The following is a 27048-nucleotide window of genomic DNA, read 5'->3' as shown; positions in this document are numbered from 1 at the left end:
TTTTCTAGGGCATTTCTGGTTCAAAAAAGACACTTGTCTTTGATCTGACCTCTTACATGCATATGATCTCCTGTAGAAATGTAGAAAATAAAGTCTGGTTTTAACTAAATAGATGCACTACCAATACCACAAGTAGATTTTGAAGTCTAAAAAAAATAGTATTCCTCTGTTTAGCCAGATAAGTTTAATATATCACTACTGTCCCTGAAGTCCATAGTTTTCTATTTTATGTGTTTTAAAAATGTGATATTAAGCAGTGATGTTAGCAGGTGGTGTGGATATGTGTTTGGTTTTCTGTGTTCAGATTTCATGTATTATGGAAAGTAAAGTCTTTTACTGGCTATAAATTCTGTGGAATGAATTTCTTTTTATACCATGTAGGTGGTTCATAATAACACCAAGTTTTCAGTTTTACTTTTACAACCTGTGAAAAGGGCAAAAGCTGTTCTAGTTCTAATAAAATCTGGGACATAACCAACCAATTATAAAGAAATTCTCTGGCATGTAAAACATAACTTGATAATGTGATACAATCAATATGAAAAAATATTTAAATGATTCCTTTCTTCCCAAGAATTAATGCTTATATAATAAATATGGTTACAGGATGACAATTTGCTAAGCATTCAATTTATTAAGTATGTGTCAGCATTTGGAGGAGGAACACAAATTAGGTTTTCTTTTTATTTACATAGATTAAAAAGAGTTTGATAGAGTGACATTTTTCCCCTTTCAGCTGGCTATACTGGGATAGTGAGAAAACAGCTTGAGTAGCTGGAGAGATAAAAAGACATGACTAATTGAATTGGTCAATGCGTTGATCTCTTTCCTGTCTTTGAGAACAGTCAAATACAGTTTCTGTTAAATCACCTGGTTATATGCAATTGTGGGGGCAGAGGGAGGAGGAAGTGTAGCCACCTCATAATGAGGATTTTGTTTTGTTTTGTTTTTTTTTGATAATCGAGTAAAAAATATCTCTTTGGAAGGCATCTAAGGTGAACCTATATGATATTAAATTCTCCTTGATAACAAATTGTGCTGTAAAGAGAAACTTGAATTTTAGGTAGTGAGTTAGATTATATGTGAATTGGTGTAAGTTCTATACTCAGATTTATGAAAGATGATCATAGTGATCTACTATATTTTTCACTGGAAGACACAGGTCTAATTTTGTGGATTCTGTTTATGGAAACAATAGTCTAGGTTTCTTGTATGCAATCCCACTACCCCACTTTAGAGGTAACAGAAATTAACTGGATTTTGCTTTAGAGAGAGCGTTCTTTAAACAAAATTTCCTTATTTTGAAATGTTCCACCAACAGTGCTCTTTTAAAAACAGACTTTTATTTGATCTTTTAAAAATGACCTCCAGTGATTTAAACATATTTTATATTCTCTTTTTTTTTTATGTTTTAAGAATTAACACCTACAAAGGGTAAGTCGGAGAGTTGCTATTTTTAAAACTATTATCTGGGGCATGGATAAGGAATGCTCTAGCCTTATTTTACAGAATGGGTGAGTGTGAGTGCTACCAGTTTACATGTTATTGTTTTACATTGTTACTTTTACTTCATTTTAAGACATTTTTGAGATATCATATGTTTGCATTTTTGAATACCAAATCACCATTTAAATAATTTCTATGATGTTGAGATTAATAATGTGTCTTTAGAAAGCTATTACAGGTGGAAAATGCATGATTTTCTTTGGTAAACTATTTTTTTTAACTTCTAGACAATTCCTACTTCTCCAATCTCAACTTTCTTATTCTCCTCCTTTGCTAAAAACATATTTCAAATAAAAATATACATTTTTGTTTCTACATACCCTCAGACAATTAAAATAACACCAGCAGCCTGACCTGGAGGCAAGGGAGATATCTACATGTTAAATATTTCCAAGGGAATAGTATCTAATGTTATGAAAAACAAACACAACTCAAACAATAATATAAGCAATGTTTTTTCTTTTTTCTTTTTAAAAACCAAGAAACAGGCCCTCCCTGGTGGCGCAGCGGGTTAAAGCACAGTACTGAGAATCTGAAGCCACTTCCGCATGAGTTCGATTCCCGCTTGCCGCCTGCCCCGGAGGAGACCACATGGCGAGCCAGACCTCTCCTGACCCGCCCGCTGCTTCCCTCAGCAGTGTACTTCGTAGATCTGCCTGTTCTGCTCCCCACTCTGTCTCTGGTGAAGCCTCTCACCGCCCCTGAGCCTCTGGCCTGTACCCCAGTTCTGTATGCACAAATAAATAAATAAATCTTTAAAAAAAAAAAAAAAACAAAAAAAAACCAAGAAACCAATTTTCAGGTGTACTACTCTTCTTTTACTGTTGTAAAGATCCATGCTAGAGTTTAGTAATTATTCTCTTTTTGTTTTCCATTGCAGAGAGCCAAAGCCATATAGATCATCAATTTATGTCTACATACACATGATTAGGTACTCGACTTTGTATACAGAGGTGTACCATGGGAACACTTGTTTATTTCACATAGTATCCCTTCCACAATTGCTCCACTTTCTATTATTCTGATCAGGTGACGTGAATTAAATTTTTTGCTTTCATCCCATAAATATGGATATTATTGTTCCTTTGAACTTACCAGTTTTTATTATGGGAGGTAGAAACACTGCTACATACACCTGAAAGAAACTGAAACTAAAGCTTCCATTTCTTATAGAGAACTTGATTGGGAATTGGATAGTGGCAAGTTCAGTAGCAAGAAAGTCCCAGGCAGAGGAACAAACTTAGTCTGAATTTTAATGAAAATATTATGCTAATGATACAAGGAGGCTGATGAGGAGGTCACCATAAAGGCCAACTAAGCCTTGGTTGTATTTTAAGAAAAAGAAAGGAGGTAGTAAAGGAAACAAGTCTCATAAATATGTACTATAAATACACACACACATACATATATATATATCTCAGTAATAGATAGCAAAATATTGATAGTGACAAAAATTGGTATTTATATATTTAAATAGTATCTCCTAAAATCCTTGCTCATGAATCCACTGATCATTTCAGGAACTACTGTTAGTTGGTTTCTGTATACTTTGGTTAAGAAAAACTATAACTGTTTAATTAATTTAAATTTGTATAGGATTTTTACAGAGAAAGAAGTTCATTTATATAAACGGAAAGAGAACCAACAAGTTTAAGACTACGGGTTTTGTATTTGTATAAAGTCAGTATAATTTATATAAAGAGATATGTCCATGAGTATATACTCAATGTGCAGCATATTTCATATACAACAGCCCTATTTTTATGAAGTATGCTGTTATAAATCATTAGACAATCTGAAAATTGCAAGAGATGACATGCGATAATACTTATTAAAGTGATTAAATAAATTGTCTCACAAAAATACTTTGGTAATTGGGAAAACATTTACTGCTGGATATCTATAGCTAAATGTATTATTCATTGCATGAAAAGTCTACTAAAACAGTTGGCTAAGGCAGGCATATATGTACAAAGCCTTAAAATATAACTAATTCTGAATAAGTAATTTATTCCTCAACCATTACTACAAAGAGCTTTCCCTTGGTTTATGGAGGTTCTTATAAAATAATAGACGTAAAATGGTATGTAGGAGTGGGAATAAGTTTATAGTAAATGGGACTTCCAAATATCTCCATGTATAATTCCTGCCTCCCCAAACTTAGATAGAAATAGAATTTAGCCTAACTGGGTACCACTAAGTAAGTCAACAGTTTACCAGAGTTGCTGGGCCCAGCATGTCTTAAGAGTAAATAAATTTTTAAAAATAAATAAAAGCACTTCTTACACATAATCATCTTCCCACCCTTCATCAGAGTGAATGGACTCACCTTTCAGAAAGGTTCTGGAGAGAATAAGGAAGAAGAGAGTGGTTGCAGCCAGCAAGGTGATATGAAAACTTCAGCAAAGGTCTGGGTTCAGCTTAGGAGTGCAGGCTCAGAGAAGTGTTTATCTGCTGGACTAGGGAAAGAGAGACACTCCTTTTGGAGAATATTACTAAGATTGCACCTCCTGAAATAAACACCTGCCTGGACTGCCTTCCCCAGACAGATTTGTATCATTTGGGGTGTGTTTTGTGTGACCATCAGCAATAATAATCTCTCTCTTTCTCCCTCTCATTTGGGTAAGACCAAAAGTCAAAGGGAGAGAATCAAGAATCAAAACAATGACTGATGATTTCTAACCTGAACCAAAGGTGAGCTACTTCCCCAAAATGTAACTGTTTGAGTGCTTCACTGTGTGTATACACCACACAATAAAGCCAGAATAATCATTAAAAAAGTTTTCTGGAAAAATGTCTTTATTTAAACCTTTTTAATCTCTTACAACAATAAAATATTGTGTCAATAGAAACCCTTTGACTAAAACAGTTCACATCAAACATTACAACAAATTGTATTTCTTTTGACACCCAACTCATCTTTGAAAGGATTTTTAACACAATGCAGAATTTATTGAAAATAAATAATTGCTGGCAACTGCAATAGGCAATTTGAATAAAATAGTTGAAAAAGCAACTCTTAATGAAAATAGCGTTTATTATACATCAGTTACTAAATGAATAAACTAAATGATCTTTTTTAAATTAATAACTTCAAAAACATTTAATATACAAAACTGTACAATTATAAAGTCGGCAGAAATATTTGGGTTAACTTAGGTTTGATCCGCACAGCTTATTGGCAGAAAAAAATATTAAGAAATCTAAACCAAAAAAAACTTAACAGTTGTAAAATATGAACTTAATGTGGGAACAAAAAAACGAAACTAGAACCCAACTACCCACAGAATGCAGAGACATGACAAAAATGAAAAAGGGTCTGAGATTTGAATTAATACAAGCACTTGACCTGCATCTGGGGGAGACCAATGTGGTAAACCAGAGGCCTGGCAGCCCATACTAGTACATCCAGAAAAGGAGGCCCTAGGCTTCTGGTCCTTAGGTAGTTTGAAGCTTTGTCTACTGCAGCCAGCCAGGAGGCCAAAAACAGGCAGCCAGGCCAGCAGCCAGCCTGCCTGGGAGTAAAGGAGTCCCCCCAACCCCCAACCAGGTACCGTGGCTGGGCAGTGGAGGTGTTCAAATCTCCTTTGACAGCACACAAGTGTGCTCCTTGGGATTGAGGAGTGCCTATGGACCTGGCTTGTGAATAAGGGCTAGAACTAAAGCCACAGCAACTGCATATTTTTGGGATCTTTACAAAGCCTAGTGAGTTTTTTTTTTTTTGTAGTTTTTGTTTTTTGTAAATATTAATATAATACACACAGCTAACTACACGCACAGGCACATACACACAGGTACACATACACACAGAGGAAGGAAGGAAGAAAGGGAGGGAAGGGAGGGAGGGAGGGGGAGGATGGGAGGGGGAAGCAGGGAGGGAGGAAAGGAAGGAGAAAGAATGAAGGGACTAAGAAAGGATAGAGGGAAAGAAGGAAGGAGAGGGAAGGAAAGGGAAGGAAAATGAAGGAAGCTCAGCCGCCCAGGCACTCTCTAGCTACCTTGATAGTCGCAGTGCGCTTCTACCAGTTGTGCTTGCCAGACGCTCCGAGTCTGCTCCACATGAACCCACTTACAGACAGCGGCATTTACGCCGGAGAAGAGATGATTGCGCACCTAGACTGGAATCCCTGTGACCTTTGCCAGCCTTTTCACTCTTGCTCTGCAGAGTAGAAAGCGCCTGTCCACCACCCCCTATCCACCGCTCCTACGGCTTTCTCACTCAAGGACCAGACCGTGAGCTGGAGTTGAACCAAACTGGGAGGCGCTGACACAATCTGCAGCCAGCGTCTCTGGGCCAAAGTCTCCAGCGTAAGCAATTGCGGGCTAGTGGGTAAGCGCTAGTCGTCTGTCTGGCGAGTCGCTGGGCTGGTGGACGCTCCGCGTGCAAGCGGTCTGGAGTTCCGTAGGTGGGGATCCCTCTCCGCTCCTCAGGGCAACCTTTTTCTCCTGGAGTCCCGACCAAACCATTCTCAGACACCCAGATCTGTGCTGAGGAAGACTGCAGAGGCTCCACAGTTCCCCAGCGCAGCTCAGAATGATTCGAAATGGCCTCACCAACTTTGCGCTTGTTTGCCAGTCTAATGAACTTGCCTATTCTACCCGTCCTAGGCACTCCGCCCCAGGAAAATTATATAAAGAGATATCTCTATATAATTTCGATATAACTATCAACTCTCTCCATGTATTTTTATTCTCTCCATACAGATCTGGGATAGGAGTGGGTGAATGGGTAGGTATGTCTTCCCCTCCTCCCAGACTATTCTCCCTTTTCTAAGCAATTAAAAAACCATCAGCTCGATGAAGGAATAATAATAATAGCAATAATAATAATAATGTGGAGTGGTCCATTAGATACAAATTATCTCACAAATATTGTGTACAGCTTGTAGTAAAACGCCGCAGACATTTAGAAACGCTATAGAAGTTTAAAAAATGCAAAACTAGTCTATTGTAAAACAGATTTCACCTGAAATACAGCTGCTATAACCAAGGCGCTGAAAGGTTATTCAGAGGCACACATCTGTCTTCCCACCCCCACCTCCCTCATCTCTACCCCGCCCCCATGTTACCCCACTCCTTACTCTTCCTAGAGAGGAGCAACGAAACAAATCTTTCTCAAAGTAAACAATATGTATTGGTCAGCAGAAAAGGTTGGAGGAAACTTGCCTGGGCGGCAGGGACTGTGAGGTCCTAGCCTGGACTGCTTAATGCGACTGTATATCAGCATTGGGGAGGCCTGAATGACTGTGGGGTGTGTGTGTGTGTGTGTGTGTGTGAGAGAGAGAGAGAGAGAGAGAGAGAGAGAGAGAGAGAGAGACAGAGACAGAGACAGAGAGACAGAGAGAGACAGAGAGACAGAGAGACAGAGAGAGACAGAGAGAGAGAGAATGTGTGTAGAGTTTCCTTTCTTAATGTGAGTTAGAATCACCTGTTTTGAGTCAGACAGACAGAGAGAGAGAGAGAGAGAGAGAGAGAGAGAGAGAGAGAGAGAGAAAACAAATAAAGCTAGAGTGAAAGAGAGTGAGACAGAAAAATAACTGCGCGCTGCTCCCAGTGGGGCCGGCTGCTTTCTCGCTTCCTGCAGTCAGAGATCATGGCAGGACGTGTCTGTTTTCACCGTGTGAGAATAAACCTCATGCGGCTGCTGATCCCCTGGAGGAGTCATTCTTTTTTCTTTCTGTCTTCGATTACAGAACCAGACACGCACCACTTCTTTCTCCAACTGGAGGCTGTCTGCCAGCGAGGAAATCTCCTGCGCTGCAGGCTTGGGACACTTGAGGAAATGAGTCTCCAGAACGCCCTTGACACTCACCTCAATGGAGGTTCGCTTCTTGCGCTTTCGTCCCTGCGCTGCAATCTTGTCAATGCTAGTCGGACTCCCTGTAGATGAATCAGCTTCCTCCAGCCACTTGTTTAGCAAAGGCTTTAGTTTGCACATGTTCTTGAAGCTCAGTTGCAAGGCCTCGAATCTGCAGATGGTGGTCTGTGAAAACACGTTGCCATACAATGTGCCCAGCGCCAACCCCACGTCGGCCTGCGTGAAACCCAACTTGATTCTTCTTTGTTTGAACTGTTTGGCGAACTGTTCCAATTCATCCGAGGTTGGTGTCTCCTCATCCGAGTGGTCTTGGCAGTGGTGAGAGCCTAGATCGCTATGGTCTGGGGGCTCCCGGAGCACTGGATGTAGGCTCTGTGCTGAGGCGGAGGCCGGCGGTGGGGTGAGGCCCCCATGCTCAAGCATGCCGCTCACAGTGAAGCCAGACTGCGAGTACACGTTCAGGGGTTGGCCGCTGGACGTGATGGACGGGTTCGGACCCGGGCTTGCCCCCCAGGCATTCGGGTGGTTTGTGTGAGGAGAGTGATGAGCGACGTGCGGTGAACGGTGATGGATGATCGCGCCCAGTTGCAGATCTTCACGCCCGGGTTTCACATCCTGCTGGTCCAGGGGACTGGAGGCTAGTGTGGAGGACCATGGGCCTCCATCGCTCAGACTGGTCACCCAGTGATGCCCTAAAGGATGCCCATTGCTAGGAACTCCCTGCAAGTAATCACTTTGGAGAAGTTTCTGTGGGTTTCGGAAAGGACTCCCCTGCTGCATGCTCGCAGAGTCCGCATGCACAAGGGAGCTGGAACTGAGAATGCTGTAGGGATTCGAGGCAGCTGTGGCCATAGTCGGTGAGGATCCCCTACTTGTTATAATGTGGCAAAGGGAGCAGCTTCAGCCTTTGACATCTACGGCGCGGGGGAGCCAAAGCCGCGCGAGAGAGAGTTACAGACACCCGCTGCTTCCAATAGCAGAGCGTCTCTGCCTGGCCTGCCTCGAGTTTCACCAATGACTGCGCGGGAGGACGGGCTCTCTTTCAAAGTAGGCTGGTGAAGCTAGAGAGTTTCAGTGAGACTCAAGCAGGAAGTGAATCAAATCTTTTGGTTTCATTGGTTGCTGAGCGCTGAGTGGCAGCAGCATATTTGGTTAGCCCTCTCCATCACCCTCCCCACTTCAAGGGTGTTTGTACTGGAGGGGGAAGGATGAGAGGGAGAGGGATGCCTGTGTGTGTGTGTGTGTGTGTGTGTGTATTGGAGGGAGAGTAGGGGCTCAGGAGCAAGCTGATTTTACAACTCCTTTTAGATTATTTTAATTAGCCTAGAGAAAGAAAAATATATGTATGATGAAAATAATATAAGCAGTTTAAATGTCTAGATTTAGTGAATAAGGATTTTCCTCAGAGTCTTCAGATGTTAGTTGTATAGGGGGAACTGCAAAAAGAAACCTCACTGCAAACTTCAAGCAAAGGACAATCTTTAATAGGAACTTGAACCTGAGACTGAAGCCAATGCTTCCAATAATAAATATTAAGATTTATTAATTCATCTTACCATTTGTAACAAACTTATACCAAGGTCAGAAATTAACAAAGAAAGAGAAGCCAATTTCTTCTGAAATTTTTTATTGAGGACATGAAGGAGGAGGAATTCCAGAAAAATAATATCTAATGTGCAACTGGTAAATTCCAATCATTTTGAGGTTTGTCTCCCAATCCAATTGGTCACATGGAAGACCTACTTTTTATTACTACTCCACGTCAGATCCCACCAGCAGCCACACAACTTCCCTCAGGAACAAAGCTTGCTGAAGTGGACTGCCCTCCTTGCACTCACCACAGACTCTCAATCGGTGTACAGGAAAACTTTCTTGATAAACTTGCCCTATGGTTTTCCCTAGGAAAATTGATTGTGACACAGTCCTGTTGCCCATCCCAGATCCCAGACAATTTGAATTAAATTGTAACCATTTAGTGAGAGTGAGAGTGAGAGAGAGAGGAGAGAGAGAGAGAGAGAGAGAGAGAGAGAGAGAGAGAGAGAGAGAGAAAGGGAGGGGGAGAGGGAGGGCGAGAGGGAGGAAGGAGAGGGAGGGAGAGGGGGAGAGAGGGAGTGAGGGAGCCGGAGAGAGCACAAGCTGGCTGTTTGGTATTAAGTTTGAATTTTCTTTCAGTTTGGGAAGACAGGAATGTTTTGACATTTTGGTTGAAGGAAAAGAGAAGACTTACATTCCTCCTAAGCTTTTATAAGTTAGGGAAAGTCAAGTCCACAGCCCCAGCAAAGCCATTGATTATAGGCAGAGTCGGGTGAAATTAAAAGATTGTGGGTTTGTTGTAGCTAGGGAAAAGCATCACCTGATAACCAACAATATTTCTGATGTTAAAAAATGACTTTTTTGTTGTATAATTTTGGAAGTAACCTGGCTGTGTAATTATTTGCTCTTACAGAATACAGCATAAGAGTTCCCTTATTGGTTTAAAATGCCATTAAATATATTGCAAGAGCTCCTAGGTTAAGCTTGATTTAAATTTGCATACATTTTCATATATTTAGCAGAAATAAAAGAAGGCTTGCAGCTACCAGAAAGTCATTAAGGCATTAGTTTCTCTAAGAAGACAGATCTGAAGAAATTGCAAGAAAATAAGAAAAAATAAAAACAAGGTGAGCTTATTCTGCCATACATTAATATAGCTAAAGAGCATCTATTTCATGTGAAATGAGTGATTTCTTATGAGAGCACAAAGCAATATGAGCTTTTATTGGTAAATGTAAACTGTTTATTAGGCAGGGAAACCTGGCATCTCCTTGAGCGCTCTCTCCCGAATTCTCTTGCGCACTCTGTAGCACTCTGTCTCTTAAAAAGAAAAACAGGATGAACACTTGGTAGTTGTTGGCAGAGAGGATGATTTGCCATGCCTCTTTCCCTTTTCCTTCATTTAAATTGTTGTTTTTATTTTCTGGGTTCTATTGTAAAGATTTATCTACATTTAATTTAGCATTGATTCTCTCTGTCTCTTTAATTTTCTACCAAGGAATGTGATTTCTTTACTGCCAAACTGTGTGCATCTCCCATTTCAGGAACGTAGTAATTCTTTAAAATCAAAAGAAATAAAATTTAAAAGTTTTCAGGTGCCTGTTAGGCTGCTTGTTTGAGGATCCATTGGCCAGGCTGTGTCGGAGGGAAACACATTGAAGAAACCATAAAGTAAAAAAAAATCATGATCATTGCCATGTTATTGGTGGTAGTCGCCTCCCCTCCCCCCCGCCCCCCATCATCTGCAGCTGTGTTTGAGTAAAAGAGTTGCTAATCTTATCTGGCCATTCAGGGGGTTAAAGCAATTATCAATTGATAAGTCTTTTGCTTGAAGAAGCGGTTTCTTTTCCAATTTTGACTGCCTGAGTTCTTTCAATCAACCTTTCTCTTGCCAGTGGCCTCTGCTGTGGCCAAGGGTTTTGCCAGCAGCTCAAAAGTGTTTCAAACCATTTGCCTTAAGGCTGTGAGGTGAGCAATAAGGAGGAGGGTGTGACTACACCCAAAGACAGGTTTTTCATGCCCTTATTTTACAGTATTAATTTAAAAATAGCTTCTGTCAGAAGTAAAACCAACAGTCTTCTTTATTCTCTTCCTTCCTTCCTTCCTTCCTTCCTAGTTTCCTTCCTTCCTTCTTAAAAAATTAATTCCAACGAATATGAATACCTCATATTGTATTCATGTAAATCACATCTTCTTAGCATATAGGTATTTGGGCATATCTTCTATTGCATATAGGCATTTTTTTGGAGAATATATCTGCATATAGTCAAATCTTCTTGCTGTTCTAACTAACCTACTGGAGAGGTTTCCTTCGCTTTCTCCTGTCAGTCTAACTTCCCAAGTGTAACAGATGCCGCTCTCAAGCGCTCCTTTCTGTGGCTTCTCTTTATTCAGGCTTGCATATTTCTCCCCATGATCTGGGTTTCCATAGAGAGAGGAATAAAAGGGGGGACCATGGTCACAAATCCCCTGCCCTATGCAAAATAAAAGAGCCTCATTCAATAGACGACCTCGTCTGGACATGGGAGAAAAAAATAAGTCCATGCAAAGCTACTGTTGCAAAGAGCTGGCAACTTATTTTTCATAGACTGAATTTTGCCTTACAGTCAAAGTTACCATTGGTAAATCTGCTTTTTTTGGTAGCTGGGCAAAATATTTAGCGTAGTGTTCTCTATAACCAGATCTTAGTCCACTACTGTGTCCTTAGATCCGATTTACCCCATCCCCATTAAAGCTGTGGTTTGAATATAATAACAGCTGCTGAACCAATGCGCTGGGGCAGCTAAATGTCGCCCAGGGAGGAGAGAGGTTTAGAAGTGAATAAACTATAATTTTAGCGAGTCCGAGTACCTATTCCCAGCAAGGCAGCACAGATTTCGATTCTGTTCCAGGTCAGCACAGGACACCAACTTCATTCCTCGTTGGGTCGCCTTTACACCCCAAATTTGCCATCCAACCTTACATGTCACATTGCTTCGTTTCTAAAGAGGGCGATGCAGTTAATTCCGAAAACCAAGTCAGACTGGTTTGGTTTACTTACAAGCTCATTCGTTTGTTTTTTAACCTGGGGATTCACAGTACCTCTCCTCCCTCACAAGATTTAGGGATACATACCAACTCCTGAGCGTCTTCGCAGACACTCCTCCCTCCTTTCCAAGCAAGAATTCACAAAAGAAATTAAGCAGATTAATGTGGTTCAAGTCGTGCTTCTGTGGAAGCACGCGAGCGTGGTAGCAGTTGGGTAGCCTGCACACAGGCTCTTTCAGAAAGCGCCAGCCCCAGCTATGGGGATTATGCTTCTTGTAGATTTCATATTTGAGTGTAGATTACGAAGCATTCTCATTACCCCTACAAATTAGGGGGCTGGGAGGCGGTCTGGCACTGAGGCTGGCAGGGGTTTGGGGAGGGACCAGGAAAAAAGTCCAAAGGGCCAGAATTAAATGTGTTTAATACAGCATGAAACTCCAGATGGTAAGATGTGGCTCTAGGTGTGATTTGGGATTGAAACTTCTCCTTGGAGTTCATTTTGGAACTAGGACTATTTAGATTGAGTTTGATAGAGGCAAGATACATTATATATGTATACATAAACCAGGGTGGAAGGGCTTAGAAGGGAAAGAAAACAATTAAACAACTTCCCAAAACAGCAGAAAACGAAGTCTATTTTTTTTCTTGGTGTCTGTATATTAAGCTCATGAGATGATGTCAGTGTGAGCCACAGCTGCCCTTCAGATCGCTTGCCCATTGTAATTCCTCTTATAGTTCGCCTTCTTCTTCTTTTCACCAGCCCCTTTTTTTCCCCTTCCTCTTCCCACAAACTTCGGGGGTGGGGTGGGGGGGAGGGGATTTTACCTTATATTGTTATACGAGAAACTTAAAAAATGAACAGCATTAGCAGACATTAACCAATATCAATTCAAGCTTATTTAATTCATTATATTTATATCTGTTGAATTACTGTGAATGTGAGGAAAAGGATCTCTCAAAAAAAAAAAAAAAAAACGAGGTGGGAAGGAGTGATAGTATATACCAAATGCCCTCTCAAAAACAGGGTAATTTTATAAATAAAATATTCATCTCCCCAGCCTGGAGAACATCAGTCATTTGCTAGCAAAATCGAATGCCAGTGAGAAAGTACTGAGGCATTGTGTGTCTGGGAATGCTGACAGGGACAATAGAGAACCTCACTAAGTCACGGAAGACTGTTCATTCCAGCTTTGCATTGGCAAGATCACCTTGATCCAGTCTCAGTTTCCCTTCTGAGGTCACTTTTCCTCTCTCTGTTGGTATTATCAGTGAGTTAACCCTGCTTTTATAGGGTACTGGGGAAAGACATCTACAGAGACAGATGTTGTGTAGTAATCTGAATGACTATCATTTTCTTTGCAAGGGGATTTGGGGCTGTCTGGGAATCATTGTGGCATTTGCCAGGTGATAGTTTTGAGTTGTAGATGGAGCCTAGTTTTGAGTAATCCAATTGACTATTTTACAAAATAAAGAACCTACATGGAATTACATCACTATCTTTTTTTTTAAGTGTCACAGAAAGATTCTAAATGTAAACTGCAGTTTTTTTTTAATTTTTACTCTTACTTTTTTTCCTTCAAAGTAAAATGGTGAGAGTATTTAAAAAAGTGAAAAATAGTTCCAACTGCATGATCAGTCATAGAACTGTAGAGATGATCTGTTATTTAAAACTATGCTGATAGGCTTTGAGACACCAGTAAATTTATCTAGTTGAACATTAGACACTTTTTAGGCTTCACTTTTGTAGTTAATAGAACCGCCTTAAATTGGAATTCACTTCTTCTTTCACCGGTGCTTTAAGGGTTTAACGTATAAAATGGCAAGGATACTGAGGTTGCATTCATGACTGAGATTGTGTTTTCCTTGTGCCTGGATCCCTCTCCCTTCTTTCCTTGGTAAAGCATATATACCTGAAAGGACTATTATTATTTGTGTCCCTAAACAGTGATGAGACTAAAGGAAGCAGGATTACAGATTGGAATATTGGCTCCTTCTAGGAAAAGACTTTTAGTAAGTAATCTGTTGAGTATTCGGTGCTCACGTTACTATTTCTTATTCCCACAGTGGGCAGGAATCTATATCAAGTTTGAAAATGAACAAGTGACCTTATTTAACCTGATATCATTCCTCAGGATTTTCAATCATTATTTTTTCCAGAGGGGTTGGGTAGGAAAGTGGGGATTTTAAGAAAGATTAACTAAATAAAAGGAGAGATGAAGAGAGAGATAGAGATAAAGAGAGACAGGGTTTTTGGAAAAGTGTACCTTGCAAAGCCATTTTAGAAGCCATAGTTTAAACAAGAATATTAGTGCTTCTTCTGTTGTAATTTTTGTTATGTCAGTTCTGGATGAAAGGCTATTGGTTAATGAGTACTCTTAAAATCTCCATCTTCTGTAACTTTTCTTTGGATAAACATCTCTTGCACTTTGCTGGGCTGACAATTTGAGGAATGAACTTTATACTCCTACTCAGAGAAGAGATCTGCTTTATTTGGCATTTCAGTTTTCAGCTACCTGAGTAGGCATGCAGTGTGTGTGTATGCGTGCACATTTTATACCAAAAAAAAAAAACCACCAAAACTTTTTAAGATTTCTTTTCAAGGTGTATGTGATCAGGCAAACAGCAAAAGAACCCAAACTGTCATAAAATCTTTCCCCTTTGCGGGACTGGTCTGCTTTTCTAACTGTGATTTTAAGACTGGCCAATTCTCAGTTCTGGTGTTGCCACTACCCAAATCCCCTTGTTCCAATTTCCCAAGACCCAGAGCCAGGGACAATCAAGAAATTGACCTCGAGGCCGCTTTTTGGCTTCTGTAAGAGAGAGTATATCTGAGGAACAACAGGATTCTTTACTTCTGGTGGAGTCTAATATTCTTAGATAAAGCCCAGCAACAGGATCTGACCTTAATCTCTGATTAGAGGTGACTGGGCCAGCAATAGTGGAGATCTTAAGCTGAAATGTTCTCTTAAGATAACTCCATGGATGACAATTCTTTGGGACAAATGGATCCTATTCCAACAACTGGGTAATTGTTAGAAGGGCTTATTTTGCCAGCTTCCTGACTGCCACTGTCCCTATCTTCCCAGTCTGTCATCCTCTATTTGAATCGGTGTGCCTGTGTGAAGGCAAGGTTGGAGATAGAGGGAGGGGAGTCAGAACCTAGAAGAGCCCACATTAAGGCTCTGTGAGCCTGGGGGTTGATCAGCATCTGTATATGTCTCTGGTGATGAAGGCAGAGATTAGCCAAACTTCTCCTTAGGTAACCTTTGCCTCTCCTCAGGTAAGCTCCTCTCTAGGCCTGTACAAAGGTGCTCAAGATAACGTTCTCTCAGAAGACAAGCACAGGCCCTTCATTGTCACATGCTGTATGTTACTAGAGCTCTGCCTCAGTAACATTTCAGTTGGAAGTATGTTTTGGAGAGCAGCACTCCCATAACTTCTGTGTGTGCTGCTGATGATAATTACTGTAAAATATTTTTTCTAAGCACTAGTATGTTAACATAGGTGAAGTTGAATGCAACAAGATATAAACTTACCTAATACTCCTTAAAAGAACAAATTTGCTATGTTTGGCAATTGATGGGACTAAGAAAAACCTCAGTCTTTTAAGGAAAGATGCTTCGGCAATTTAAATATCAATACTCAAGTTTCTTGCACACCCTAACTATTCCTTTTAATTTGCTCAAATAATAGAATTAGCTTCTTTTCTACTTAACCTTCTTCCTCCTCCTACATGGGCTGAGATTTTGGGGTCCCTGTTTGCAGTTTGTAGTAATTGAATCACATCTGCTCTCATCTTTAACTTTAAATACAGTATTTTCTGGGATGCTTGACAAAAACATTAGACATGGCCCTTCACAAATGGAGTATGCATACCTCTGTGTGCGCATGTGCACGTGTGTGTGTGTGTGTGTGAGAGAGAGAGAGACAGAGAGAGAGAGAAAGAGAGGAGAAAGGAAAGGAGGAGAGGAAAAAGAAAGTTTATATGACTATTTGTATTGAAGAACAAATCTATTTGGGTATAAATTGCCTTCAAATTTATTTCAACTCAGTATATATCTCAGATCTGCACCCACTGAGCTTTACAGCTGTGAAAGTTTTGTTTTCTTTTAACAGCTAGCCGACAATTTTGTATAGAACTGAGATTTTCACTATAAAAACAACCACATTAGTGATGAAGAGAAGCATTTGAGTCTTCCCCTCATTCTTAAACTGAAAAATTTAAGAACTACATTTTCAAAAATATTTTGTATGTTTTCAATATTATTGACTAGTCTGCAAAGTTTTCTAGAAAAGAAGAAATAAATGACAGTATACAAATTGAAACAATTCAGGAAATACAAAATATGCTTTTAAAATGAGGTTTTAGGACTAGAAATGGAAATAAAGGAAGATTTAAAGATATTTTAGTGAGATGATGACTCAAATATATTTACTGTTATACAGTTAGAGAAAATCTCTTCCCAGACAACTCAATTTAAAATTCTATTGAATAATCCATCCTACCATATTTTAAAAGGAGTGATAATTGTACAGCTTATGAAAGAAAACTAGTTATTGTGATATATGTGAGATGCTGGGAAAAGTACAGGTAAGTTTAGAATGATATGTGCAGTTAACTTTTACTAGCCGTTAAGCATTCTTTATAAACTCTTACCAGTACTTGTTTGTAAATAAAAATAACATCTATTGTGCACAGCATATCAGAGAACATTGTGTCTTGATGGAACAACGCTTATTTTTGGAGGTAATTGTTGAGGGTAAATACTGATCATAAAATAAGCTAGCTCTATGAGTGATGGAGGATTGTTGAAAAAAAATATGCCAAAGTGATCCTAGCTTATATACATATACTGGAGATTGTTTTCAGATGCTTTGGAGTATTTCTGATTTGGGTGATCTGCAAACTGTTTTTGAAATGACTAGTTATAAGTAAATTGCAAGTAAACCTAGTGAATTGAGATGATTTTCTCAGTTTAAATTATGTTTTATAGTTAGTTTAGCATTTTGATTTGATTGCCTTAGTAATGTGAATTGCCTACAGCTGCTGATGATACAGCTTTAATTCTGTTTTAAAGGTCATGTAAACATGTGCCTGTAGCATGAGGGATGCAAATTCAATTCCCTTTTAATGTTTCCTCACATTCACTTCACAGCCCACCTAGAAAATTAATGGGATTTAATATAAAACTATTTTAATGTTATGATTTCATTAAAATCTTTTTTCAATGCTTTACTTTTCACTTTGTAGTGTAAAGAAGTCTTCCTCAGCTTTGCAGTTCATAGCTCATGCAACAAACATCACTCATATTGAAGGCAGAAAAACATTTCTGTTAAGATCTATTTACTTTTCCAATAATTTTTACAAATGAAAAGCTGAGAACTTCATTTTAGTCTCCCTGGAACTGCAAGTAAAAGGGGTAAATATATATATATAATCTATCCACATTTTAGATTACAGTAGTCAGAATATTGTGCAGATGAGTAAGAACTTCTAATTACAAGGAGTTTTACAATAAGAATACATGGTTTAGAATGAGCTGTGGAAAGCATATATCAAGAGGGGAAATAAAACCATTTACGGTAGTGCTGGCATAAAGAAGAATGCATTACTTGTACCATGTTAATATAAAAAAGAAGAAAATTATGGCTTCAAAGTTCTACAATTTAAATATTGGTGGTAATGTAGTTCTTTTTTATATTATTTTAAAAATTGCACTAAACCCTTGACATTCAGACAAGAACATGCCACTAAATTATGTTAAAACTTAAAAAAAATGTAGCTGAGAAATTAAATAAGTCTTTATACAAAGTATGCAATTGTTAGTGAAAGAGTCAGTCAGTGTAAGAGAAGTGAAATAATGTGGACCACTTAACCTAATGCTGTGGTAATATCATTGCACTGTTTTAGCTTGTGTTTTAATAAGCTAAGGCTTTATGTCCAATCTAAAGTACACTGAACTGTAGCTGGAGATAATATTTTCAAATATCTTTCTCTTTAAATTGGATTGGGCAAGTAATGACGATGCAAAAATCATAAATATAAAAATATATAAATAAATTGATGTGTCGGTGCATTGTTAATATGAAAGCATCAAAGTAAAAGCACATTTAAATGAAACCTGAATATGTTAGTCTCAAATATAGTTTCATTTAATTTTAAGGAATAATAATTTAAAAGTTTGGATGCCAACTTTGGATGATAACTGCTGTTCCAGTGTTGAAATGCATTTATTCCCCTGTCTTCATGTTTTAAAAATTTGTTACCCACAACAATTAGACATTCATGAATGCGCAGAGAGGAAAAGACTTATGGCCATGAAAATCTGAGGTGCTGATCTAAGTGGATGATTTTCTAAAGGCTTTCCTCTGGTTTACCGTTTATAATTTTCAAGTGATTATTTCCCCCCTTTTTCTTAGCAGCAGGGAACTCAACATACAAAATTTGTATTTAAAACTTTGAAAAATGGCTACATTTTTGAGTTCTCAGAGGAATTACTGCCTTCATATAGCCTGTTGATAATGAAATCAGTATGAAAGTACACTGCTTTCTGTGGTTTGGTTCTCCAGCTTTATGTCAGTGTATGTTAGAACTGAAATTGTATGGGTATGCATTTGTGTTTTGTTATAATTTTTACATAATCTTAATGTTGATGTACATATGTTCTTAGAATGAAAACCATAACTATGGAGGCTGTGTTACACACAAATTATAAAACTTCCCAATGTGTTTTGCTTTTGATATAGTTTTTCCCTTTTTTGCCTTAATATTTGCATGGCTATTTTCTTGCTAAAGAAAATTTAAATTGTATAATGATACAAACTCTATTTGGGGGGGGGGAATTAGTATATTGAACAATAGATTCTAAAGGGCAAATTCCTATCTTTTCATCCTGATTTAAGAGTTTAAGGACTCTCCTCACAAAGGTCCTTATAGTAGAAATGATTGGTAAATAACCTTCATAGCTAGATCACTGCATGAGGCTCTATTAGTTATGTCTGCACTGAATAATCCTCACTCATTCGATTGTAGGCATTTGCTATAACCTTAGACAGATCGACAGGTGTCAGTTTTGATACAGGTACTCGTTTCTTTGATGGTACTATCTAGCAGTGTCATTTTCCTGTATATAATATATGAAGATTCCTCTCACAGTTGACAATTAGCTATTTTATTATGCTTTTACATACTCTTGTACCAAAAGAGAACCTTTGTCATATGTTAAGTAGCATGCAACTCAGAAAAGCTTTATTGCTTCAATTAGCTGGACTAAAATTAACATTAAAATAAATTTGACATTAAAAAATAAAGGAAAAAAAATAAAGGAACCCCCCAAACCTCAGCATTTACATTTAACCAAGGCTTGCTATAATCCATTTGTTAGATAGCAAATAGCTATGCTTCTTCAAATTACATGTGTACACTCACAAGTACTAACTGAAAAATTGTGTGCTATTTAATGCAGTTAAACCTGGCATAATTTGTGTTCACATTTCTTTCAACTGCAGCATATTTCCAATTTTCCAACGTACTATAGCTAAGCCACCTTATATTTGTGTTCTGAGAATGAGTGATTTGAATACAAACAAGTTATATAGAATTAGTTTGTGACTGATTTTTATTAAAATTGCTCTAATTATATGGTTGTTTCATATTAATAAATTATCAAATTAAATATGGAATTATAAAGCACCTATATCTTGTCAAATCACTAATTTATGTAATAATAAAGATGGAAATTTTTTGTTATAACTATTGAGGGATAGTTTACACACTTACTTAATATCAACTTCATTAGAACAACTGAGAAATACAATGTACTTGAAACAAAGAACCACAAATTCGACATTTCCTGTTAATATACGTTACTATATGTTCGACTATGTGTTTTTCTTCGTTATCTTCTTATATCTGAAGTTCTATTCCCAGCCCCTTCCTTCTATCCTATGTATTTGATCATTTCTCTAAGTCCCTTGGCTGAACCAATCTCTTTTCATGCAGAGGATAAAAAGAGAAGAACTTCAAAGTAGGTTCAGGTAATTAACAGCTGAGGGGAATATAATCTAAACCATAGGCCCTGCTTTGCACCCAGCCTGACTCTCTGAGCCAGCCGGCAAGGGAGCGCCTATTCCCTATAGCATCTAAATCTGCTTCCTCTGAACAACACTGCCAGGCTTCCAGTTATCGCATCTGCATTTCAAACACCATGACTCTGGCATTAATTATTAATTAGCCTACAGTCACCCCAGAGGATTCAAGTTCCAGTCTGCATATACTTATTCAATGACCTCTATCTTAGTTTTTGTTGGGGGAAAAAAACTCAGTAGAATGCTTAATAATTTCCTTTCTCTCAGACCTTCTGTTCTAGTTTCATGGTGGTGGGGGGAACAATATATTTTCCAAGAGAAAATAATCACAGAGTGACCCCAAAATTTATGCACAGTAGAAGGATTTGTCAAAAGTGGAGGGACATATGAAAGTAAAATAATTTACAGGCATTATTGACTGTTGAAAGGTAATTCTTAGTATTCAGTATGTTGACTGATTGGTGTTTCCCCAAATTGGGAGATTTGCTCATAGGACAAATATTCATTAGTTCTCAGTGAGAGCAGCTGCAGGACTTACAAAATAAACTAGATTTAATTTTTATAAAATATGTGTGTACTCTATGGAACTAGTGGTAGGTGAATCTGAAAGCAGGAATGTCTAATCACACAAAGCACAAAATTCTTTCTTAAAAAGGCCTCAATTTTGGTTTATTTCAAATAGAAGCCTAAAGATGCTATTTTCTTACTACTAAATATTTCAAAGTGTAAATTAATTATCATGCTATTTACGATGAACCTTTGGGCCTAAATATGGAAATTTTACAAAACAGCATAGTTTGTGTGAACTGAGAGGCAAACCCATATTTATCTATCAGCCCTGACACTTAATAAATGGTTTTAACTCTCATATACTTTCTAAGGCTCTTAATTCCCTTTAGGAAAATGTAGATGATATTAGAATACAGTCATGAGATTGTTATGAGAATTAAGTGACATAATGCATATAAAATGCTCATCATAGTACCTGGTGTACAGTAATACTCAATAAATTATATTAAGAAATATTTGATCCATTATTTTATTATGAACCTCTACTTTTTATCTGGCTCATACCCCTGATACAACCCTTTCTTCACCTCAGGATCCTGTTTTGTTGCTGTGTATTCTGGCATTCTTTCTGGAATTTAGTCATCATTGTTGCAAATCTATCTCTGTGGGGATTTCCCAAATATCCTAACTTTTATCCTTGATCTCAGTAGCATCCTATGGAACCATACACATGTAAACTGTTTCCTTTCCATGTGGTTAGTCCAGGCACCCTTCCTAGAGAGAATTTGACAATAGCATGGTTGGGACACAGGTCTACTTACCTCTGTCAAACCTGGGAGATTGCTTCTAACACTGCAGTGCGAGGAGATATCCTATCATCTGAGCTGAAACTCAAAAATATTGTCTACAAAAAAAAGAGTTATAAAAAGCAAATTCTGCTACTATAAACTACATACAGTATTTTATATATCTTGGTTTTAGTGTAGGGAACAATAAGTGTTTTCTCAAAGATTTTGTGCATTTTAAAATTATTTTCATTGAAGTAACATTAGTTTACAGCACTGTATATATGATTCATGGTATAGGATTATACATCATCAGATGTATGTTACTGCACCTACCCAACAATAAGGCACAAATATGATCCATTGCTCCCCCTTCAAGCCCTGTTCTCCACTCTTCTCCTCTGGTACTCAATTTTACAGTCAGACTTCTAGGGTTTATTATCTGTTTTGTTCTGTTTTACCCTTTGTTTTATTTCCCTATATTCCACATGTAAGTGAAATAACCTTGTATTTTTCTGTTTCTTGACATTTCATTCAGCATTATTCTCATCAATTCCATTTATGTTGTTTCAAATGGCAAACGTTCATATATATATATATATGTATATATATATGTATATATATATGTATATATATATACATATATATATACATATATACACATATATATATATTACAGCGGCGTAGTATTCCATTGTGCATATATTCCTCATCTTCCTGAACCACATATTTGTTGGGCACTTTGGTTATTTCTCTAAACTGATTATTGAAAATAGTGCTGTGATAAACATAGGAGTGCATATATCATTTGGAATTAGTGTTTTTGCATTCTTCAGTATATACCTAGAGGTGGAATTGATGGATGGTATGACAGATATATTTTTAAAATTTTGTAAAACCTCCAGACTGTTTTTATAAGTGCTGTACCAATCTACATTTCTACCAACAGTGCATAAGTGTTGTTTTCTATTCACATCATTGACAACATTAGTTGTTTCTTGTCTTTAAAAAATATTTATTGAAGTGCCATTTAATATAATTGTTATTATTTTGGTAGCATAGGATCTCCAGTTTCAGGTATTGTCAACTTAGCACATCAACCACCAAAGTACCCATTGTACTCCACCATATTCCACAGAGCTATCTTCTCACTTACCATTCCTCTTCATTCTTCTCTCTCTCTGGTTACCTCAGTTCTATGGTCAACTTTAAAATGTTGGTTTTAAAGTTTGCCTTTGTATGGCCCTCCCTGGTGGTGCATCAGGTTAAAGCACAGCACTAAGAGGTTAAAGCCACTTCAGCATGAGTTTGATCCCCGCCCCGGAGGTGATCCACATGGTGAGGCAGACCTCTTCTGACCTGCTTGCTGCTCCCCTCAGCAGTGTACTTCATCAGTCAGCCTGTTCTGCTCCCCACTCTGTCTCTGGTGAATCCTATTACTGCCCCTGCACTCTGGCCTGTACCACAGTTCTGTATGCATAAATACACATATCTTTAAAAAGAAAGTTTGCCTTTGTATGGCCATTTGTTTTTTCTATATTCCACATAAAAATGACAGCATTTAGCTTTCTACTTCTGGCTTATTTTGCTTAGCATAATCCCTCCCGGCTGCTTCCATGTTACTGCAAATGACATGAATTCCTTTTTTGATTGCTGAGTAGTATTCACTGTGTATTTGAATCATATCTTCTTGATCTATTCAATTGTTTTTAGGTACTTAGGCTGTTTTTATACCTTAATTATTATAAGTACTGCAGTAAACATGGGAGTGCAAGTTTTCTTTCAAATGAATTTTTTTTTTTCAGGTAGATACCTAGAAGTGGAATTGCTGTGTTGTATGGCAGACATTTTTTTAATCTTTTGAGAAGCCGCCATACTGTTTTCCATAAAAGCTGGACTAGTCTACATTCCCACCAACAAAGACTCTAAGGACAAGCCATCTGGTAAACTTGATTGAGAGAATACTATGCCACCTCTCCTTTCTCCCTTCGCACTTCATCTTCAAAAAGACCACTCCATCTGTTCTGGATTTCCTGAACCACTGTGGGCTTTGTGAGTATGGTCATGTCCTATAACAGTGCTTTGTCAGTCTCTCCTATGTGGAGACCCAGAACGAGACTCTTCCAAAATAATGCACCATATACCTGAGCAAAGGAGCCCTTCTGATAGACCAACCTCTTCTACTTTTGAGTATCACTGCTCAAAAAACATAAGAAAGTTTCTTTTTCTTTACTCACTTGCCAGTACTTGTTTCTGGTATCTTGATATGGTCCATTCTCACTGATGTGAGGTGGTAACTCATTGTAGTTTTGATATGCATTTCCCTGATAATAGGTGATGATGAGGATTTTTTCATGTGCTTATTGGCCATTTATATGTTTTCTTTGGAAAAGTATCTATTTACTTCTTCTATCCAATAAGAAATGGGCAGAAATAAAATTATTTTACTATAATTTCCATTGTCACCACTCATCTTCACAGAAATATTAGTTTAGTCAAGCAAGTGGATCAATTGAGGTGAAGATGCTAAATTTCATGAGTAGATAGCAATGTCAAACTGAATTTTAAATAACTCATACATACATATGTGTGTGTGTGTGTGTGTGTGTATACAGAACCAAGGAAAGTAATCACCTAGAGAACAGAGGTATTATATAAATGTTAATGATTAGTGAATCAAAGATTTTTAGGAATGTGAGGGAAGGCTGTGTATCAGATCTTGCTGCATTCTTCATTACTTAATAAATGACTTGAAAGTATTCGAAACCGTACTTAGAGAAATTTGGTGGTAATTGGTATATTTAACAAGACTTAAAATTCTGAAAGACTTCAGCAGTGTAGAATGTTAAATGGTACTCCAAAAATCACCTAAATTCACAGATAATTTTCCTATGGCATTTCCAAACAATGACCATTTAGTCTTTACTAGGACACTTCTGCTAGTAAGGAACTCATCACATGATCCTATACACCTAAATGTTGAAACCAAGGTTACCTCAATAAAATATAATACACAAACACACACACACACACACACACAAACAACAACAACATCAAACTCCAGTTCATTCTACTTTCACACAGTATTAAAAAAAAAACTTGTTATTGAACCAAAATTTTCAAGTATTCTAACTTGACAAAGCTATTTTAGTTTTCACATATTTCTTTTAATATCTGAAAAGAATTCCTCTGTCCTACTTTATTCAGTTTTTCTTTATTCTTAATATCCTGTTATTTAATCTATTTGTAATTGAAGTGGTTAGAAGAGAACTTACTCTGCTCATTTGTTTTACTGCCATAAGAAAGTAACATATACTGAGTAAAGTTAGCAACATTTTTTTTTCTTTTACTCACAGAATGACGTTTTGGTCAGAGTTCCAATATGATCTGGTGCCGATAAAGCCTTTTCTTGACTTTTTGCAGATGGCTTCCTCACTGTTTCCTCACATGATAGAAGAGGGAGAGGGGAAATTTTTTCCTCATTAATTCTATTGTATTAAGGGCCCAACCCTATGATCTCATATAATTCTAATGCCCTTCTTAAGAACCTATCTTACCTATCTTCACATATTGTCACATTGTGTATTTGGGCATCTATATCTATATCTATATCTATATCTATATTTATATATATATAGATATATCTATATCTATAGTTATATAGATATAGATATGTGTATGTATGTGTGTGTGTATATACATATTTGGGGAAGGATAACATGCAGTTAGCACTCTGGTATTGTCGATTTACTCTTAAAATATAGTGGGCTATATTTTACCACAGATGAGAGATGAACAGTGCAATGCATGAAGTTATTGCTCTTTTAGAACAATAAACCATAATTTTGTCTGTATGACCTAAGACCATGTTCCATTTCCAATAGCTAGTTATGTAGAATATATACATAAATGTCCAATGAAGCAAATAGCAAGCTCATAACTCATATTTAGCATTATGGTAATTTCCATCCAATTTTCTATGTTTTTTTAAATATTTATAATTGTGATATTAATTTCTGTGCTATTTTTGCCACTTTAAATTTTATTATACAAATTCCTTATGCTCTTATAAACCCTTTCTACATATTTTTAAATAAGTTTCATATTATTTCATCTTAAGGATATAACCTTATTTATATAAATATACTTTTGTTTACTTTTCAAATATTATAATATATTGTAATTTATTTGTGAACCAAAATTTACCTGTAAGACATTTCATGATTGGTTTGTTCTAAATTTCAGACAACATGTAAACACATGATTTCATTGTATCCCACTGCTAGTTGTCCTTTTTAAGATTGTATCATGCACAAATCAAGGATTCTTCTGTATCTTGGTCTACATTAAAAATAATGCTGAGGGCCCTCCCTGGTGGCGCAGCGGGTTGAAGCACTGCACTAAGAAACTAAAACCACTTCCGCATGAGTTCGATCCCCGTCTGCCCCGGAGGCGACCACATGGCGAGGCAGACCTCTCCTGACCCGCCCACTGCTCCCCTCAGCAGTGTACTTCGTCGATCTGCCTGTTCTGCTCCCTGCTCTGTCTCTGGTGAATCCTCTCACCCTCCGCATCTCTGGCCTGTACCCCAGTTCTGTACGAATAAATAAATAAATCTTTAAAAAAAATAATGCTGAAAAGAATAAATTGGAGGCAGAGTCAAAGTTTTGCCTTTTGAGAATTCTGTTCTGGTTTACAAAGATTCAGCATTCAACACTATCTAGAAAAACATGTATATCAAATTATGAATCCATTATCAGTCAGCAAAATTTTTATTTATGTCTAGCATGTGAAACTTGTGGAATTTTAAAGCCACAACCAATGAAGATGATCATGCAGTTCAGGCCTGTAACATGAATTTTCAAATAACTTGTAAAATTATTGTATGCAGTAGTCCCATTTAATAATCCTATCAGTAAAGAAATGGTATTGATTTAAAATATATTGTAGTAACATTTGTTTATATCATTATATAAGTTTCAGGTATATAACATTATAAATCAGTATCTATATATATTATAATATCACCACCGCTAAAAATTTAGTTTCAGTTCTCACTTTAAAATTGACCACTTTTTATCTGATTTTCCTCCCTTACCCTTTCCATTCTGGTAAAAATTTATTTTCATAGAAAGAAAAGAAATGAGATTCATTCACTATGACTTGCTTTTGGGGAATCTATGATGACTTCCAGCTATCATCCCTTAAATTTTTAAGCTCTCACAAAATTATAATAATCTATTTAAGAATTACATTGTACATTAATGTAAAACTTGTTATCTACAGTTTCTACACTCAATCCTTGATTCTAGAGGTTCAGTTGTTATCTGTCAGTTAGCTGGCTCTTGGTTATAATAATATACTTATAGAACAAAAATTTTAAATTTCTAATCAACAACATCTGCAAATAAATATAGTTTTGCTTCTTTCCCTATTTGGATCTCTTGTATGTCTTTTACTGTCTTATTGATCTGACTAGGACTTCCAATATGTTGAAGACCAGTGGTGATCGTGGACACTCTTGTCGTGTTACTGAACTTAAAGGAAATGCATTCAGTTTTTTTTTCCATTGAGGATGATATTGGCTGTGGGTTGGTCACATATGGCTTTTATCAATAACATCTTTAAAGACACATCACCCAAAGCAAGGATAGTGAAGGAAAGGATAAACAGCTGGAGCTACATCACGCTAAAGAGCTGCTGTACAAAAAGAGAGAAAGTACACAAAGAGATATCCCACTGATTGGGAGAAAATATTTGCACACAAAATTAATGACATGG

General features: G+C 37.4%; 1 protein-coding gene across 1 annotated transcript; it reads right to left on the bottom strand.

Moving 5' to 3' along the window:
- Positions 1–7090: 7090 nt before the first annotated feature.
- On the bottom strand, positions 7091–8234 carry POU3F4 (POU class 3 homeobox 4). Its single transcript, XM_004685619.1, has one exon. The coding sequence runs from the start codon at positions 8174–8176 to the stop codon at positions 7091–7093; it is 1086 nt and encodes a 361-aa protein (XP_004685676.1). The 5' UTR covers positions 8177–8234.
- Positions 8235–27048: the final 18814 nt, after the last annotated feature.

Source organism: Condylura cristata, unplaced genomic scaffold (assembly GCF_000260355.1).
Source record: "Condylura cristata isolate star-nosed mole 26May11 unplaced genomic scaffold, ConCri1.0 scaffold00019, whole genome shotgun sequence".
NCBI lineage: Eukaryota > Metazoa > Chordata > Mammalia > Eulipotyphla > Talpidae > Condylura > Condylura cristata.
This window is presented reverse-complemented; position numbering and strand designations above follow the sequence as displayed.